Source organism: Aethalodelphis obliquidens, unplaced genomic scaffold, assembly GCF_003676395.1.
Source record: "Aethalodelphis obliquidens isolate GAN/ISIS:26980383/991018 unplaced genomic scaffold, ASM367639v1 scaffold39, whole genome shotgun sequence".
In the NCBI taxonomy this organism is placed as follows: domain Eukaryota; kingdom Metazoa; phylum Chordata; class Mammalia; order Artiodactyla; family Delphinidae; genus Aethalodelphis; species Aethalodelphis obliquidens.
Genome location: NW_020837983.1, coordinates 10,092,964 through 10,108,994, shown reverse-complemented (window position 1 = coordinate 10,108,994; position 16,031 = coordinate 10,092,964). Strand labels below are relative to the sequence as shown.

Genomic DNA, 16,031 nt, shown 5'->3' with positions numbered 1-16,031 from the left:
TTATTGTTTCTAGATTTTTTTTTCTTTGCGGTACGCGGGCCTCTCACTGTTGTGGCCTCTCCTGTTGCAGAGCACAGGCTCCAGACGCACAGGCTCAGCGGCCATGGATCACGGGCCTAGCCGTTCCACGGCATGTGGGATCTTCCCGGACCGGGACACGAACCCGTGTCCCCTGCATCAGCAGGCAGACTCTCAACCACTGTGCCACCAGGGAAGCCCTGTTTCTAGATTTTTTGATGCAGTGGTAAATGGGAGTGTTTTCTTGATTTCACTTTCAGATTTTTCATCATTAGTGTATAGAAATGCCAGAGATTTCTGTGCATTAATTTTATATCCTGCAACTTTACCAAATTCATTGATTAACTCTAGTAGTTTTTTGGTAGCATCTGTAGGATTCTTTATGTATAGTATCATGTCATCTGCAAACAGTGACAGCTTTACTTCTTCTTTTCCAATTTGGATTCCTTTTATTTCCTTTTCTTCTCTGATTGCTGTGGCTAAAACTTCCCAAACTATGTTGAATAAGAGTGGTGAGAGTGGGCAACCTTGTCTTGTTCCTGATCTTAGTGGAAATGCTTTCAGTTTTTCACCATTGAGGATGATGTTGGCTGTGGGTTTGTCATATATGGCCTTTATCATATTGAGGAAAGTTCCCTCTACACCTACTTTCTGGAGACTTTTTATCATAAATGGGTGTTGAATTTTGTCAAAAGCTTTTTCTGCATCTATTGAGATTGTCCTATGGGTTTTATCCTTTAGTTTGTTAATATCCTATGGGTTAATATCCTATGGGTTTTATCCTTTAGTTTGTTAATATGGTGTATCACAGTGATTGATTGTGTATATTGAAGAATCCTTGAATTCCTGGACTAAACCCCACTTGATCATGTGTATGATCCTTTTAATGTGCTGTTGGATTCTGTTTGCTAGTATTTTGTTGAGGATTTTTCCATCTATGTTCATCAGTGAACATCATTTTTCCATCTATGTTCATCAGTTAACAAGTTGGCCTGTAGTTTTCTTTCTTTGTGACATCTTTGTCTGGTTTTGGTATCAGGGTGATGGTGGCCTCGTAGAATGAGTTTGGGAGTATTCCTCGCTCTGCTATATTTTTGAAGAGTTTGAGTAGGATAGGTGTTAGCTCTTCCTTAAGTGTTTGATAGAATTCGCCTGTGAAGCCATCAGGTCCTGGGCTTTTGTTTGTTGGGATATTTTTAATCACAGTTTCAATTTCAGTGCTTGTGATTGGTCTGTTCATATTTAATATTTCTTCCTGGTTCAGTCTCGGAAGGTTGTGCATTTCTAAGAATTTTTCCATTTCTTCCAGGTTGTCCATTTTATTGGCATATAGTTGCTTGTAGTAATCTCTCATGATCCTTTGTATTTCTGCAGTGTCAGTTGTTACTTCTCCTTTTCATTTCTAATTGTATTGATGTGAGTCTTCTCCCTTTTTTTCTTGATGAGTCTGGCTAATGGTTTATCAATTTTGTTTATCTTCTCAAAGAACCAGCTTTTAATTTTATTGATCTTTGCTATTGTTTCCTTCATTTCTTTTTCATTTATTTCTGATCTAATCTTTATGATCTCTTTCCTTCTGCTCAGTACCAGCAAACCAGCTTTACAACAAATGCTAAAGAAAACTTCTCTAGGCAAGAAACACAAGAGAAGGAAAAGACCTACAATAACAAACCCAAAACAATTAAGGAAATAGGAATAGGAACATACATATCGATAATTACCTTAAATGTAAATGGATTGGGCTTCCCTGGTAGTGCAGTGGTTGAGAGTCTGCCTGCTGATGTGGGGGACACGGGTTCATGCCCCTGTCCAGGAAGATCCCACATGCTGCAGAGCAGCTAGGCCCGTGAGCCATGGCTGCTAAGCCTGCGCGTCCGGAGCCTGTGCTCTGCAACGGGAAAGGCCACAACAGTGAGAGGCCTGCGTACTGCAAAAAAAAAAAAAAAAAATGTAAATGGATAAAATGTTCCCACCAAAAGACACAGACTGGCTGAATGGATACAAAAACAAGACCCATATTTATGCTGTCTACAAGAGACCCACTTCAGACCTAGGGACACATACACACTGAAAGTGAGGGGATGGAAAACGATATTCCATGCCAATGGAAATCAAAAGAAAGCTAGAGTAGCAATTCTCATATCAGATAAAATAGACTTTAAAATAAAGACTATTACAAGAGACAGAGAAGGATAGTACATAATGATGAAGGGATCGATCCAAGAAGAAGGTATAACAATTGTAAATATTTATGCACCCAACATAGAAGCGCCTCAATACATAAGGCAAATACTAACAACCACAAAAGGGGAAATTGACAGTAACACAATCATAGTAGGGGACTTCAACACCCCACTTCACCAATGGACAGATCATCCAAAATGAAAATAAATAAGGAAACACAAGCTTTAAATGATACATTAAACAAGATGGACTTAATTGATATTTATAGGACATTCCATCCAAAAATAACGGAATACACATTTTTCTCAAGTGCTCATGGAACATTCTCCAGGATAGATCATATCTTGGGTCACAAATCAAGCCTTGGTAAATTTAAGAAAATTGAAATTTTATCAAGTATCTTTTCTGACCACAATGCTATGAGACTAGATATCAATTACAGGAAAAGATCTGTAAAAAATACAAACACTTGGAGGCTAAACAATACACTACTTAACAACCAAGAGATTACTGAAGAAATCAAAGAGGAAATCAAAAAATACCTAGAAACAAATGACAATGAAAACAAGACGACCCAAAACCTACGGGATGCAGCAAAAGCAGTTCTAAGAGGGAAGTTTATAGCAATGCAGTCCTACCTTAAGAAACAGGAAACATCCCAATAAAACAACCTAACCTTGCACCTATAGCAATTGTAGCTAATGTTTTTGTTTGTTTGTTTGTTTTTTGCGGTACGCAGGCCTCTCACTGTTGTGGCCTCTCCCGTTGCGGAGCACAGGCTCTGGACGCACAGGCTTAGTGGCCATGGCTCACAGGTCTAGCCACTCTGCAGCATGTGGGATTTTCCCAGACCAGTCCACGATCCCGTGTCTCCTGCATCGGCAGGCAGACTCTAAACCACTGCGCCGCCTGGGAAGCCCTGTAGCTAATGTTTTTCACTATGTGGGTCTTCTTGCTTCTGCCTCCAAACTAAATTACTTTATTGGCAAGTGTATTTGGTTTTTAGCCCACTGTTATTGGCAAATTGTGCACGCTTTCCCCACTTTTTCATAATGCACATTCTTTTGATGTTACAAACTTTATTTTTGTGTTATTATAGGTGGAGCTGGTGGAGGAAACTCGACAGCTAAATTCCACGTACTTCAGAAAGCTACAGGCTTTGCATAAAGAGACAGTTTCCAAGAAAGCTGAGGTAAGAAACTCTCTACTTAGAAAAACAAAGATTTTAACCTAGAAAGGATTATCACTGCATATATTGGGGGGGAGCCGGGGGGAGTAGGAATCGTATATTGAGGAAATCATGTATTGATAAAGTAGGGGTCAGGCAGTTTCATTTTCTGCTGCTTCTTTGCCCAACATGCTGCATTTGACAGGTATCACATTTTTTTGACACATTTAACAACAAAGCCAGAAAAATAAAGCAGTTGAAGTAGCATAGGGAGCCAAGATACAGGTTTGCCTTAGCTAAGAGCCTTCAAGCCACATTATATTCCTTTGAATGTTACTGGTTATTTTCTGTATGGCAGCAGCGCTATTTGTTCAAGTCACAAAAGAATTAAATTGAGTTTTCCAAACAGAAAAAGAAGTGTTGTGTGATAGCAGTAAGCAAAATAATAAAGAAAAAATATGGAAAGGCTTTAACAGAGTCAATAAAAATATCATAGGATTGACTACGATATTAAAGTGTTATTTGCAAATTTGTGATTGGCTAAGTAAACCATGATAGATCCATAAGGCCATAAGATTAAATGTGTGTATCTACTTAGAAATGACAGTTTAGATTCATATTTATTGACATGGAAGATGCCCCCGACATATTATTTTATAAAAATGTGGGGAACAAAAACACTGGTATCGGTTAATCCTATTCACCTAAAATTATACATGCATTCCTAGGTGTATACATGTATGCAAAGAGGGCTGTCTGGAAAAATGTTCATCAAAATATTAAAAATAGTTAGCTCTGAGTGGTAAGGTTTCAGGTGATTTTTTAATTTTCTACTTTGTAGCTATCTGAAATCGTTATTCTTTTGCAATAAAGTTTTTCACAAACAGTAAAGCTGTTTTTTAAATGTAACCTTCATGTTATTGCCTTATAAACACAGAAATTCTTTATTTGAAATTCTATTAATTAATATCTGGAAAGGATACATAAAAATTCATAAAGTATCTTTAAATTTTTTTAAATTTATAATACTATTCATAATACTTATACCTATCAAAAATTGATTTTTTAAATATAGGTAGTTTATCTCATGGTCTGATGCTTTTCAAAAACAAATAGGGAGGTGAATTAATTATATAGGGAGTTACATAGGAAGGATTTCTGAAGAATAAGCCTCTCTAGCTCTTTGCCCTGAAGGACTTGTAAACTGTTCGCAAAACATCAGAGGTATTAAAAATACCTAACAATTAACTGTTATATGAAGGAGATTACATCTAAAGTATCTTTTACTACTCTATAACATAAAAAACTTTTATAGACAAACTAATGTTTTATGTTCATGATATATCGTTAAGAAAAAGAACCAAAAACCATACATGGTTGTATAGTCCTGTTTCCGTTTGTAATAAACTACATGTGTGTACAAAAAAGACTAAAAGGATACACATAAAAATGTTTGTGGTGGTTATCTCTGAATGGTAGTACAATGTCTGCTTTTTGTTTTCTTTTTATTACAAAAGACATATTACTTCTGTACCAACAAAAATAATAAAATTAATATTTTATAAGCAAATGTATAGTAAATACTTACTAATGTTCCTGAAAAGAAGGGAATGGAATGGAAAGGAACAGAACAGAATTTGATGTGAGTTAGAACCAGATTCTGGATTCTTTACCCAGTTCTACCATTGGACTGATAAATGCCATTGGCCTAATAGTTAATTTTTATTTCAGTTTCTCTTTAAATTTGGAAAATAATTTGTTGTATTTAAGAGATTTTTATGAAAAGTGTTATTTCACTAGGACACTACTTGTGAAATTGGATCTGGTATTTCACCACTTCCTCATGTCTCTAAACAAACAGAATACTGGAATAATGTTCCTGCAGAATATAGGCATTTTAATTTTAATGATCTGCTTAACAACAAACTGGAGTTTGAACATTTTCATCAGTTTCTTGAGGCTCATTCTTCAAGGTAAGGAACATAACCATTTTAAAATTTATTTCTCTCTTAAAATATTCTTCTAAACTGTTAGATACTTGTTTTGATTCAACATATGATAAAAATGGTTTGGTGCTAGATTTTACCCATTTCAGTAAAGATTAATGAAACCTGTACGATAACCTTTTGTTGGGAATTGGATTTTGATAACAGCCTCCAAAATGTTATTTTAAGTGGTCAAACGATATTTGTTGATACTTTTACCATTGGCTAAATTAAAACACCAGTATGTTTTATTTTTGCCTATTCTCATGTTTCTTTCTTTTGCATTTTTCTAAACAGGTGCTCTAATGACTCTTTCTGAGAAGTTTCTCTTTTATATTTTACTAAGCTATTGAAATTACTATTTTGTGATTTTCATTAGTTAATACATAAATGAAACATTATAGTTCTGCATAGAATCTTGGTACCTTATGACATATTTATCTAATATAAACTGAAGTGTTAATCATATTTTTTCCAATAATTTTCTCCCAAGTTAACAAAAACAGGTTAGACCTGGGAGCCAAATTTCACCTATATAGTTCCCCTTTGTGATGATAATCATTCTAAATTTAGCAGGTTGCCAAATAGACATGCAATAGGTGGAAATTTTTCCATATTTGAAATTTATAATACTAGTTCATCATTAATGGAAGAACTCTGAGACCCACCCTACCAGTATGATGGTAGATTCTTCTCTGATCCCAGCACTCCTTGTATTCATTCATATATTTAGCCAGGATAAGACAATATTAATAGTAATATTAATAATATCATACTCATTAGTTCCATGGTCTAATCTGTTGTGCTAACTGCTCAATACAGCACTTTCTAAATTCTGTCAAAACAACAACTTGTTTGGTGTTTAATAGAATTGAAAGAAATAAATAAGAAGGGCTGTACTTTTTCATTTTAGCATGGACCTTATGTGCTGGACAGACATTGAACAGTTCCGAAGAATAACTTACAGAGATCGAAAGCGAAGGGAGGCAGAATCTATGTACATTAAAAACAAGTACCTTAATAAAAAATATTTCTTTGGACCCAACAGTCCAGCTTCTCTGTATCAACAGGACCAGGTATCAACATGGAGACATATTTTCTACATTTAAGTATGAAAACTAGTAATTTATTTCTTTTTGCCAACAATCTCAACGTCTTCTTTTTTCTTTTGCTTTTATGACTTATATGTTCGACACTTTTGATATCTTTTTTTTTAGGTATTCATAATTATCTACAAATGTCTTTTTTTAAATAAAGGCTGCTTTCCTTTATTTACTTATTTAAAAAATTTATTTATTCATTTATTTATTTGGCTGCACCAGGTCTCAGTTGCAGCATGCGGAGTCTTTACTTGCGGCATGTGGGATCTTTAGTTGAGCCATGCGAACTCTTAGTTGCAGTATGTGGGCTGTAGTTCCCTGACCAGGAGTCGAACCCTGGCCCCCTGCATTGGGAGCGTGGAGTCTTAACCACTGGACCACCAGGGAAGTCCCTCTACAGATGCCTTAAAATTCACTCAAGTATTATATATGATTAAAACTGTGTTATTTTTAAAGTAATCTGTGGAATAAAAATAACTTTCATTCATCCACTCACCCATTCATTCAGCAAGTATGGGTGCCTGTGATATGCCTGACGCTGTTCTAGGTGCTCAGGATAAGTGGTAAACAAGGAGGACAAAGTCCTTGCACCTTTCAAAAGCAGAAAAGCAGCCATTATCAGCCATTAAACCCCATCTCTACCTCTTTTCTGTTCTTGTCTTACCTGAAATTACTCCAGACATAACTGATTTTTGAAAAATCCTGTTTGCCATTGTACTGTCTCCCAAAACAATTTTTATTGACCAGGAACATAGATTTTCCATTTTGTTGAGCCAAGATCATATGGCTTTAATCACAACTTATTAATAACTAGACGGTGTCATTATTTACAGCAAAAATGTCAGATTGGGATTCAGCAGTGGTTTTGAGTGTTCATGTAATTGATCACATGAGATATGGCTCAATTTTAATGCCTTTGAAATATAAAATTGTTGTAATTTATTTAACCTGAAATTTGCTAATATTAGAAGTTTGCTAGATCAAATGTGTAGCATTTGAGTTCTTTATTTTCGTAGTTTAAAAGGATGTGTACCCTGATGGCATACGTTTGTAAAATACAAATCTCAGATTAATTCAGTAAATTAAAGAAAAATTCAGAGCTATTCATAAGTAGGGCATACCAAATTAAAAATCTAGATCTTTGGGGGGAAAATAAACAAAAGTCCTTGGGAGTAAGAGGGAGAAGAAATTCTAGAATTAAGCAACTTTAACAAAAATGTCTTGCCATTAGTTCCCTGAGATACAAATCTGGGATGTATTAGCAAAAGTGGCTGGGAGTATCTCAATAAGCATAAGTATGAAATAAACACATGGAAAGCATTTGTTTTCTATTTGGCTTGTGCTACATTGTGTGAGGTTTCATGGTATCTGATGCTACTGTGTGAACCTTCCATAGTAAAACTTGCTGAGAATTAAAAATTCAGTGGAAAAAGTCATCCATTGCTGTCATAGCAAATGACTGTGCTTACTATAGAGGAGTTTTCCAAATGACCCTTCTTCCTCATCTTTGTCTTCACTTTTATTTTTATTTACCTATTTTATACTTAAGGATTTCTGCATCGCCTTATGTTTTATACAGACCATGCTAGTTCTAATCCTAGTTGTGTGGCCAATTTGCAGTTTGATTAGCAAAGTAGTCTTTTCTCTTATTCTCTTTTTTTCTTATTTTTATACAGAAACCGTATTATTGTTAATATTATTTGATTAATATTATTAAAGGATGGCTGAGAGAGTTTCTCTTTTTATATAAAACAATATTATTATTAGGATTAAGTTAATCTTATTAGTCAAAGGAGAGCTAAGACTCCAATGAGGAGTCCAATTTTTTTCTGTGTACAAAAAACTCACCAATTTTGAGTGGTATATATGCAGAAACAGGATGATTTATAGTAGGAATTGGCCATTAGTATTGTTTTTTAATTAATTAATTTTTATGGCCATTAGTATCGTGGAAGCCAGTAATTATATAGAAGGAAGATTTTGGCCACAGAGAAATTGTCTTATAAAAGGGCTACCTGTGCAAGTCAGAGACTATTGTCTGTATAACCTGGCCTTTTTCTACTTCCTGCTATCTCTGTTTTCTTCTTTGAAGTTGTTGGAACAGCCCTACATTGCTACCACCACCATCATTCCACCATGTCCAACCCAATGTTTATTGGTAATATGCATATTTATAATGTCTGAGTCAAGGTTGTCTCTTAACTAATTAATGCCTTATTTTTCTCAGACACAAAAGAAAATGCCTTCTCAAACAAGTCCATTTGAGTAGAATCAGAGATTCATAGAATATTAGACCTAGAAGAGCCCTTAGAAAACTAAAAGTCTAATGCCCTTATTTTACAGTTGAAGAAACTGAAGCCATGGAGAAAAAAATGGCACTGCAGTTGTCACACAGGATAGAAATCCCTGTGTTCTTTGAAATATGTTATCATAAGCAAAATCATACATCTAAAACAACCATCACATAAACCACAATTCTCTGTTTGATGTTAGGGAAGTTATCTGTCTTTACTCTACACAGCAAAGCCAGGAGCTATTTTACAGAAAATGAAAATTCTGGCACCTATCAGGTGCTCAGCAAATAGTCTTGGGGTGAATGAATAAATTAATGACTACTAGCATTTCTTTACCTAAACAGAAGTTTGTTGTTTCTGTTTCATTTTTATTTCCTTAGATAATGCATTTAAGTGGTGGCTGGGGAAAGATTCTCCATGAGCAGCTTGATGCAGCTGTTCTAATTGAAATTCAGAAGCATGTCCTAAATAGGCTAGAAAATGTGTGGTTGCCATTGTTTCTTGCAAGTGAACAGTTTGCAGCACGTCAAAAGATAAAGGTATGTAAATTAGTATAATCTCGGGATAGCAACTGACAGCACCTCTCAAAGCCTCAAATGTGAAAGCCTGACTCAGCCACTGTACTTCCATGGCATAGTGGTTAAGAGCAGGAAGTCAGACTTCCCAAGTTTTAATCTCAACACTGCCACATATTAATTGTACAACAATAAGTTTTACAACCTTAGTTTTCTCATTTGGAAAAGAAATGGAGATAATAAGAGTAATAGCTTCATAAGATTGTTATGAAGAGGAAACGAAATGATATATGTGTAGTTTCTTAGCGTGGTGCCTGGTACACAGCAAACACTCACATACTGTCTATTAATATAGTTATTATTTTTTACATTATTATTATTGAGTCTTCATATAAATGGGCAAGGATGTACAAAGGGGAATAGTTAAATGAATTATAAGAATTCCATACTATGGATACCTATGCAGTTTTCCATATAAAATGAGATTATAAAAATGAGATTTCCACATATACTGGTAATGAAAGATGTTATTTATTGAGTGAAACAAGCAGGATGCAGAACAATACATAGAAGATAATCCCGTTATATGTACTTATATCTGTATATCTGTCTATTCATGCATTTCTCTTTCTCCTTCCCTCTGTCTATATTTATGTTTATGAACAAAGATGAAAGAAAAGATCTGCCTCCTGGGAATGGGTATGGGTAGTGTGAAGGATTTTTACTTTGTAAAGTAGGGTTTTTGTTGTTTTGCTTTGTTTAGTTTTTATTTTATAAGAAGCATGTATTGCTTCAATAATTTTAAATGTCATTATCACACCTAAAAACAGGCAAACCTGATCTTTACAAAAAGAACACAAGGAGTAGAGAGCATGTAATTTTGGACTTCAGTATGCAAAGCACATGCCATTAGTATTGATCAGGAAGAATGTAAAAAAGCTGCCCTCCATATTTATTTTATCAAACACTTTGAGTCTTACTTATCTGGAAATATCCTTAGTCTTCTTAACACCTTAAGTTATGGAAAACACAGTACAGCTGGGAACATAGAACTTATAGTATGGGGAAGAAGACCTGACTTGTTTTAGGCAAAAAGTTCCTGGAAGTAAGCTTTGGGACAACTCAGATTTCCTCGTTTCCTTTCTTCAGGCTAACTCTAATTGTCTATCCAAAGCCAAGTAGAAAGATATTTGGCTCATTAATATTGTTTACCGTGTTTTCTCACTACGTTTACCACAATAACTTTATTGTAATTTACAGCTCCTTCCTAACTTAGCAATTCTGTGTGTGGCCAGCAACATTCACTGATTCTGGCAACCTTAAAGCCAAAGACAGAAGAGAAGGAAGATCAAGAATTTTTAATAAAATGATGCTGGAGCATCTCACACATTTAGGGGAAGAGTTGGCACCCAAGCTTTGCAAAGGCCAGGGGCCAGGACAGCCCTGGGAACCCAGCAAGAAGAATTCTCAGATCTTTTCTCCAGGCTGTGGCTACCAAAAGACTCAGCAGCAGTGATTCTAGTCCCTGTCTGTCTGGGTCAGCTCCTGGATCTACCTGCTATAGACAGGGAGGTAGAGTCACATAGCACAGATTTGGCAGGAGTGGTTCCCAAAAAAGGGAAAATATTGTGAATAGTCAATAACCTCGAGAAATATCTACTGTATTACCTCCCTGTGTTGAGTAACTTTTGTGCTCATCTAAAATTAGTCGTGGCTAGAAAATACACAAAAATTTGGGAAGTCCTAATCATCCTTCCCGCTTCAGTTTCTATGGGGCCCAAGTGAAACTGTTGTCTACCTTTGGGGCAATACACTCAGGTATTATTATCTCCATTTTGCAGATGAGGAGACTGTTAAGAGAATTTGAGTGACTTGCCCGGGGACATGGACAGGGCTTCCATTTCTAAGTCTTATTCTCTTTCTCCTGTTCTTTCTCTTATTCACACTGACCTTTACCTCATTTTTTAAAGCTGTTAAATCAGTAAATGATTTCAATACTGTAGACATTCTGAATAACTCGGATAAAATCATTGGTTTGCTTCCAGGTACAGGTGAGAGACATAGCTGAAGAACTTTTACTACAGAAGCATGAAAGGAAGATTGGAGTCTGGAAGGCAAGTAATATTTGTTTGTTATGTTCTTCCTCTTGTAAGTTCCACTGTCAAAGTATTGTTTTTCTTCCTCTTCTTGTACAGAGACCCTCATTGTAGATAATGCTTTTTTCTAAGCCACCAGATGCTGACACTGTTCTTAACTCGCTAATGGAATCTGCAGGGAAGTGTGATTCTACTAGAGCCCTCTTCTTAAAGAGTCCCTTAGCCTGCTCAACCCTAGAAGTGTGGGATTGGACTTTAAATGTGTATTTTTAGTTGTTTTGCTTGTGATGGATTTATTGAGACAGGCTGATCATTCCAGCATATGGTAGTTTATTTATTATTGGGAGTGGTTTACACAAAAAGAATGGGGAGTATGCAGCAGAATCAGCAACTTAAATTATCTTACATTATCCTCTTTATTTAGAATTACGTTTTAACTTTAAAAGAATTAAGATAGCTATCATTTTGGCACTTATTTAAACCACTACAATATGATACCTTCCTAGAAATTGCCTGTTTTGCTTCTTAACAAGCATGATAAACACAGTCTTTTTGAGCCTACAAATGTATGTGTATTCGTCCTTCTATAGGTCTTGATAAAATGTCAAACTAGACCCAGGTGACCCCCTACAACCTAACAAAGATAAAAATCTATTCGACTGTTAGAGGAGTGTATGTATCTGTTAGGATGCTTTTTTCCTGTATTTTCCTCTTGAAAGGAAACAAACTGTTCTTATATTTGTCCTTTGCTATGTATTTTTTTAAAAATACTAAATAGAATGGGCTTATATGTCATATTATCGTACATTATATATTATGGTATTTTCTGTTTAGTTAAATTACGGGTTTTAGTTAAATTACTAAGTTTTAGTATCTTAAGAAGCAGGTCTTAAAACATTATTTGTTGAGTGGGTTTTAAATAAACATCCCAGTCTAATACATAGTTGTTCCTATTTATAGGGCTATAATTTTAATATGGACCATCTGGTGATGGTCTTAACTTTTTGTCCTTGGAACACCACATGTGCCTCACTAAAATAGTGATAGACATCTATTCACTTTATCTGGGGTAAAAGCACCACCGTTCATCTAGAGTGCCTGGAGTTGCCTTCGCTTTTCAGTTTCCAGCTCAGATGTCATCCTCAAAGCCCTTCTCTGTAAAGCTCTTACTCCTCCAGGCAGAATTAGTTACTCCTTCCTTTGCATTCCCATAGACTTTTTACATAACTCTCTTAAAACGCTTATATTGTTGGTCACACATGATTTGTTTCAAGGAACTTATTTTATGCATTGTCAGTAATGGGTATTTATCGTGTGCAATGGATATTTGTCATTGATTGTTACTATAATTCCTAAGTTCATCTAAAATATTACCTTTAGAGTGATGCTTCCTTTCATGGTTGTAGGCTAAACTCAGATTTGGGGCACTTCAATAAATTTATCAAATGAAAAAAAACCTATTCAGTAAATTCAATAAAATCTATTATTTTTCTTAATCTGAGAGGCTAAAAGAGGATGAATATGTGATCTAAAATGGTCAAGGTAAAAAAAGTAGACATCGTATACTTCAGAATTGTGAAGATAAAATAAGTAATACCTTTAAGCATTAGTAAAACAACATGGCTTTTTTGTTGTGTAAAGTGAATCCTGGGTCAGAGAAAGTTTATTTTTAAAAATATGCACTGATAATTATTTCCTCCGGTTATTAATTATTAATAGTAATTTATTATTAAAATAATATAAAGATGTCTTGCCTAAAAACATGATCTTTTGGGAATTCCGTGACAGTCCAGTGGTTAGGACTCAGCACTTTCACTGCTGTGGCCCAGGTTCAATCCCTGGTCAGGAAACTAAAGTCCCACAAGCGGCACAGCGTGGCCAAAAAAAACCATGATCTTTCTAGGATAGAATTATAGTGAAGCTCCACAGTAAATTTCCTATTTAAATTAATAAGATTAATTGGTAATTTTTTCTAAAATTTTTGAAAAATATCTTAAATGTTCAACTGTTTTTACTTTTTAAAAGACAGGAAAATTGCATATTAATGTATAACATATATATAATTATAAAATAATAATTATAACATTATGATTACTTTGTTCTGTTTAAGCACAGAACTCATACTGTACGCCAAAGTGTAGTTTTTCACCATAGTCCCAAACTGTAATGATTGTTAACATTCTTAATGTACTCATATGTTCTAAGTCATCCAATCATTTCTTTTTCTCTCCACCTCTTAAAAAACTGATGCCATAAAAATACAAAGGAGACAAAAGGGAGAACAGAGGAGAGCTGCCAAATTCTATTTATCCATGCCGTAAATTTCAACCGCCAAAAATAAAGGAGATAGAAGTTGGTAATTTTCAGCCTAATAAATGACTTTATTATTAACTTTTAGAACACAGCTAATTTTCTGTATTCTCTGATTTGGACAGCCTGTGGAGAGTAAGTGGATATCGTCATCTTGTGATATCATTGCTTTCCGTAAAGCATTATTGAATCCAATTACCGCAAGACAGTTTCAACAGTTTGTGGCTCTAAAAGGAGATTTATTGGAAAATGGGGTGCTCTTTTGGCAAGAAGTACAAAAGTATAAGGTATTGTATTCGAAGCTGGAGAAAACCACCTCTTTTCAAGGAGGAGATGCATTAACATATCAGTTTCCTAACTTTTTGGACAAAATTTGTATAAGATATCCCAACTTCGATGTTTTCATACCAATGTGTAAATATTGAGGTATCTATTGTTCTGTGTTAGATACATTTATTATTATACAGTGAAAAGTAAGAGTTAGCCCTGAAATGATAGTATTAGGTTTTTCAAGGTTTCACGTATATTATGATCTAATGAGAATCTTCCTGAAAAGTTTTAACTATATTTTTGCATATTGCTTATCTATAAATGTACTATACACATTTTTGCTGAAGATATTCATATTCAGTACTTTAACCAAGACCTGTTTGCAAGAATTCCTCCTAACCATATTTGCAGCAATAGTAATAAAAGATAGTGGATTACAGATAAATAAACAACAGAGATGAGAGTGGCTTTACTATTAGAATGGCCAAATTCTTAAAATAAATAAGTGAAAGAACAAGTTATTAGGTGCAAAAGCATTTTATTGTCAGGTTTAAGTGTTTGATGGAATCATATAGAATCTGTGCATTGAGGAGGAGGAAAGGACTTCCTAGGTTATGTAATCTAGACTTGAATACAGGAATGTTGTCTAGAAATACCTAAGAGTAGGCATCCTTGCTCCCAGGGTTAGCAGGCTCATTTCCTTGCAAGCAGCCTATTTAATCCCATTATAAAAGTAGGGAGTAAAACTAAAGCTGGAATTTAAGAGGATAATGCTTTCAATTGGCCTATAATCTACGTATGTATAATATTATGCAGTACTAATACTCTGCAGCATATTTATTCTATATAGTTAATAGTTGCTCAATACAATCTTACTTCCAGACTTTCTCCAGCATTCCATGAAACTGTTTTCTACCCTTTTCTGTTATCACCAGTTTTTGTACCTTTGTCAACATGGAAATTTCCTCAGAAAAAAAAAAGTATTTTGAGATAAGTTTTTTTTAAATCTATCACAAGATAAGTAATACTAAGATAATTTTTTTGAAAATTAAAAAGGAGGTAGAGTCTGTTTTCCATAACAGGAAATTATTATGAGTGAGCAGAACAGTCTTTAAGCTAAAATGAACATGAGTAAGTCCAACCCTGCTAGGATAAGAGGTAATGAGATAAACTGTGCAAAATAAGCATTTAAGAAAACAGACTCATACATAGTCAGCCCTTAACTTTGTGACTGTTTCTCCTTCAAGGCTGCCCTTGGTCTTCATTTAAATATCTTTTCTGTGGTATAGAACGGAGGACATATAATACTAGGTAGCTTTTAAAAATCATGCTTCAAGGGTAAATTTGTTTATTCAGTAAGCATTTACTAAATCACTAATGTGCCAACTATTATGCTAGATTGTAGGAATAAAAAAATGGATAAAATACACTGCCCTCCTTTGAGGAGGGAATCATCCATGAAAACAAAATATCATGAAATAACATTGATTATGATCCCTGTTCTAACTAGTTATAATTTGGGCACAGAGGGGAAAATGATTCAGGGAGGGTGGTAGCTCAGAGAGGTCTCAACAGAAGTGACGATACTTATAGGGAACTCTACTCAATAGTGTGTAATGACCTATATGGGAAAAGAATCTGAAAAAGAGTGGTTATGTATATATGCATAACGGATTCACTTCGCTGTACAGCAGAAACTAACACAACATTGTAAATCAGCTATACTCCAACAAAAATTTTTTTAAAAAGAAGTGGGACTTTCCTGGTGGCGCAGTGGTTAAGAATCCGCCTGCCAGTGCAGGGGAAATGGGCCCGAGCCCTGGTCCCGGAAGATCCCACATGCCGCAGAGCAACTAAGCCTGTGCACCACAACTACTGAGCCTGCACTCTAGAGCCCGTGAGCCACAACTGCTGAGCCCATGTGCCACAACTACTAAAGCCCACGTGCCTAGAGCCCGTGCTCTGCAACAAGAGAAGCCACCACAGTGAGAAGCCCGCGCACTGCAACAAAGATTAGCCCCTGCTCACTGCAACTAGAGAAAGCCCATGTGCAGCAACGAAGACCCAAACAGCCAAAAATAAATAAATAAA

The 16,031-nt window shown here is 35.2% G+C and overlaps 1 protein-coding gene across 1 annotated transcript in view; it reads left to right on the top strand.

The window, feature by feature from the left end:
* The window catches only part of RGS22 (regulator of G protein signaling 22), a 150,555-nt gene that overhangs the window by 112,129 nt on the left and 22,395 nt on the right, over positions 1-16,031 (top strand). Inside the window, exons 16-21 of the mRNA XM_027131353.1 lie at positions 3,302-3,394; positions 5,171-5,343; positions 6,269-6,431; positions 9,130-9,288; positions 11,310-11,378; positions 13,796-13,957. Coding sequence (XP_026987154.1) covers positions 3,302-3,394; positions 5,171-5,343; positions 6,269-6,431; positions 9,130-9,288; positions 11,310-11,378; positions 13,796-13,957 — 819 coding nt within the window. The remainder of the gene's footprint in view (positions 1-3,301; positions 3,395-5,170; positions 5,344-6,268; positions 6,432-9,129; positions 9,289-11,309; positions 11,379-13,795; positions 13,958-16,031) is intronic.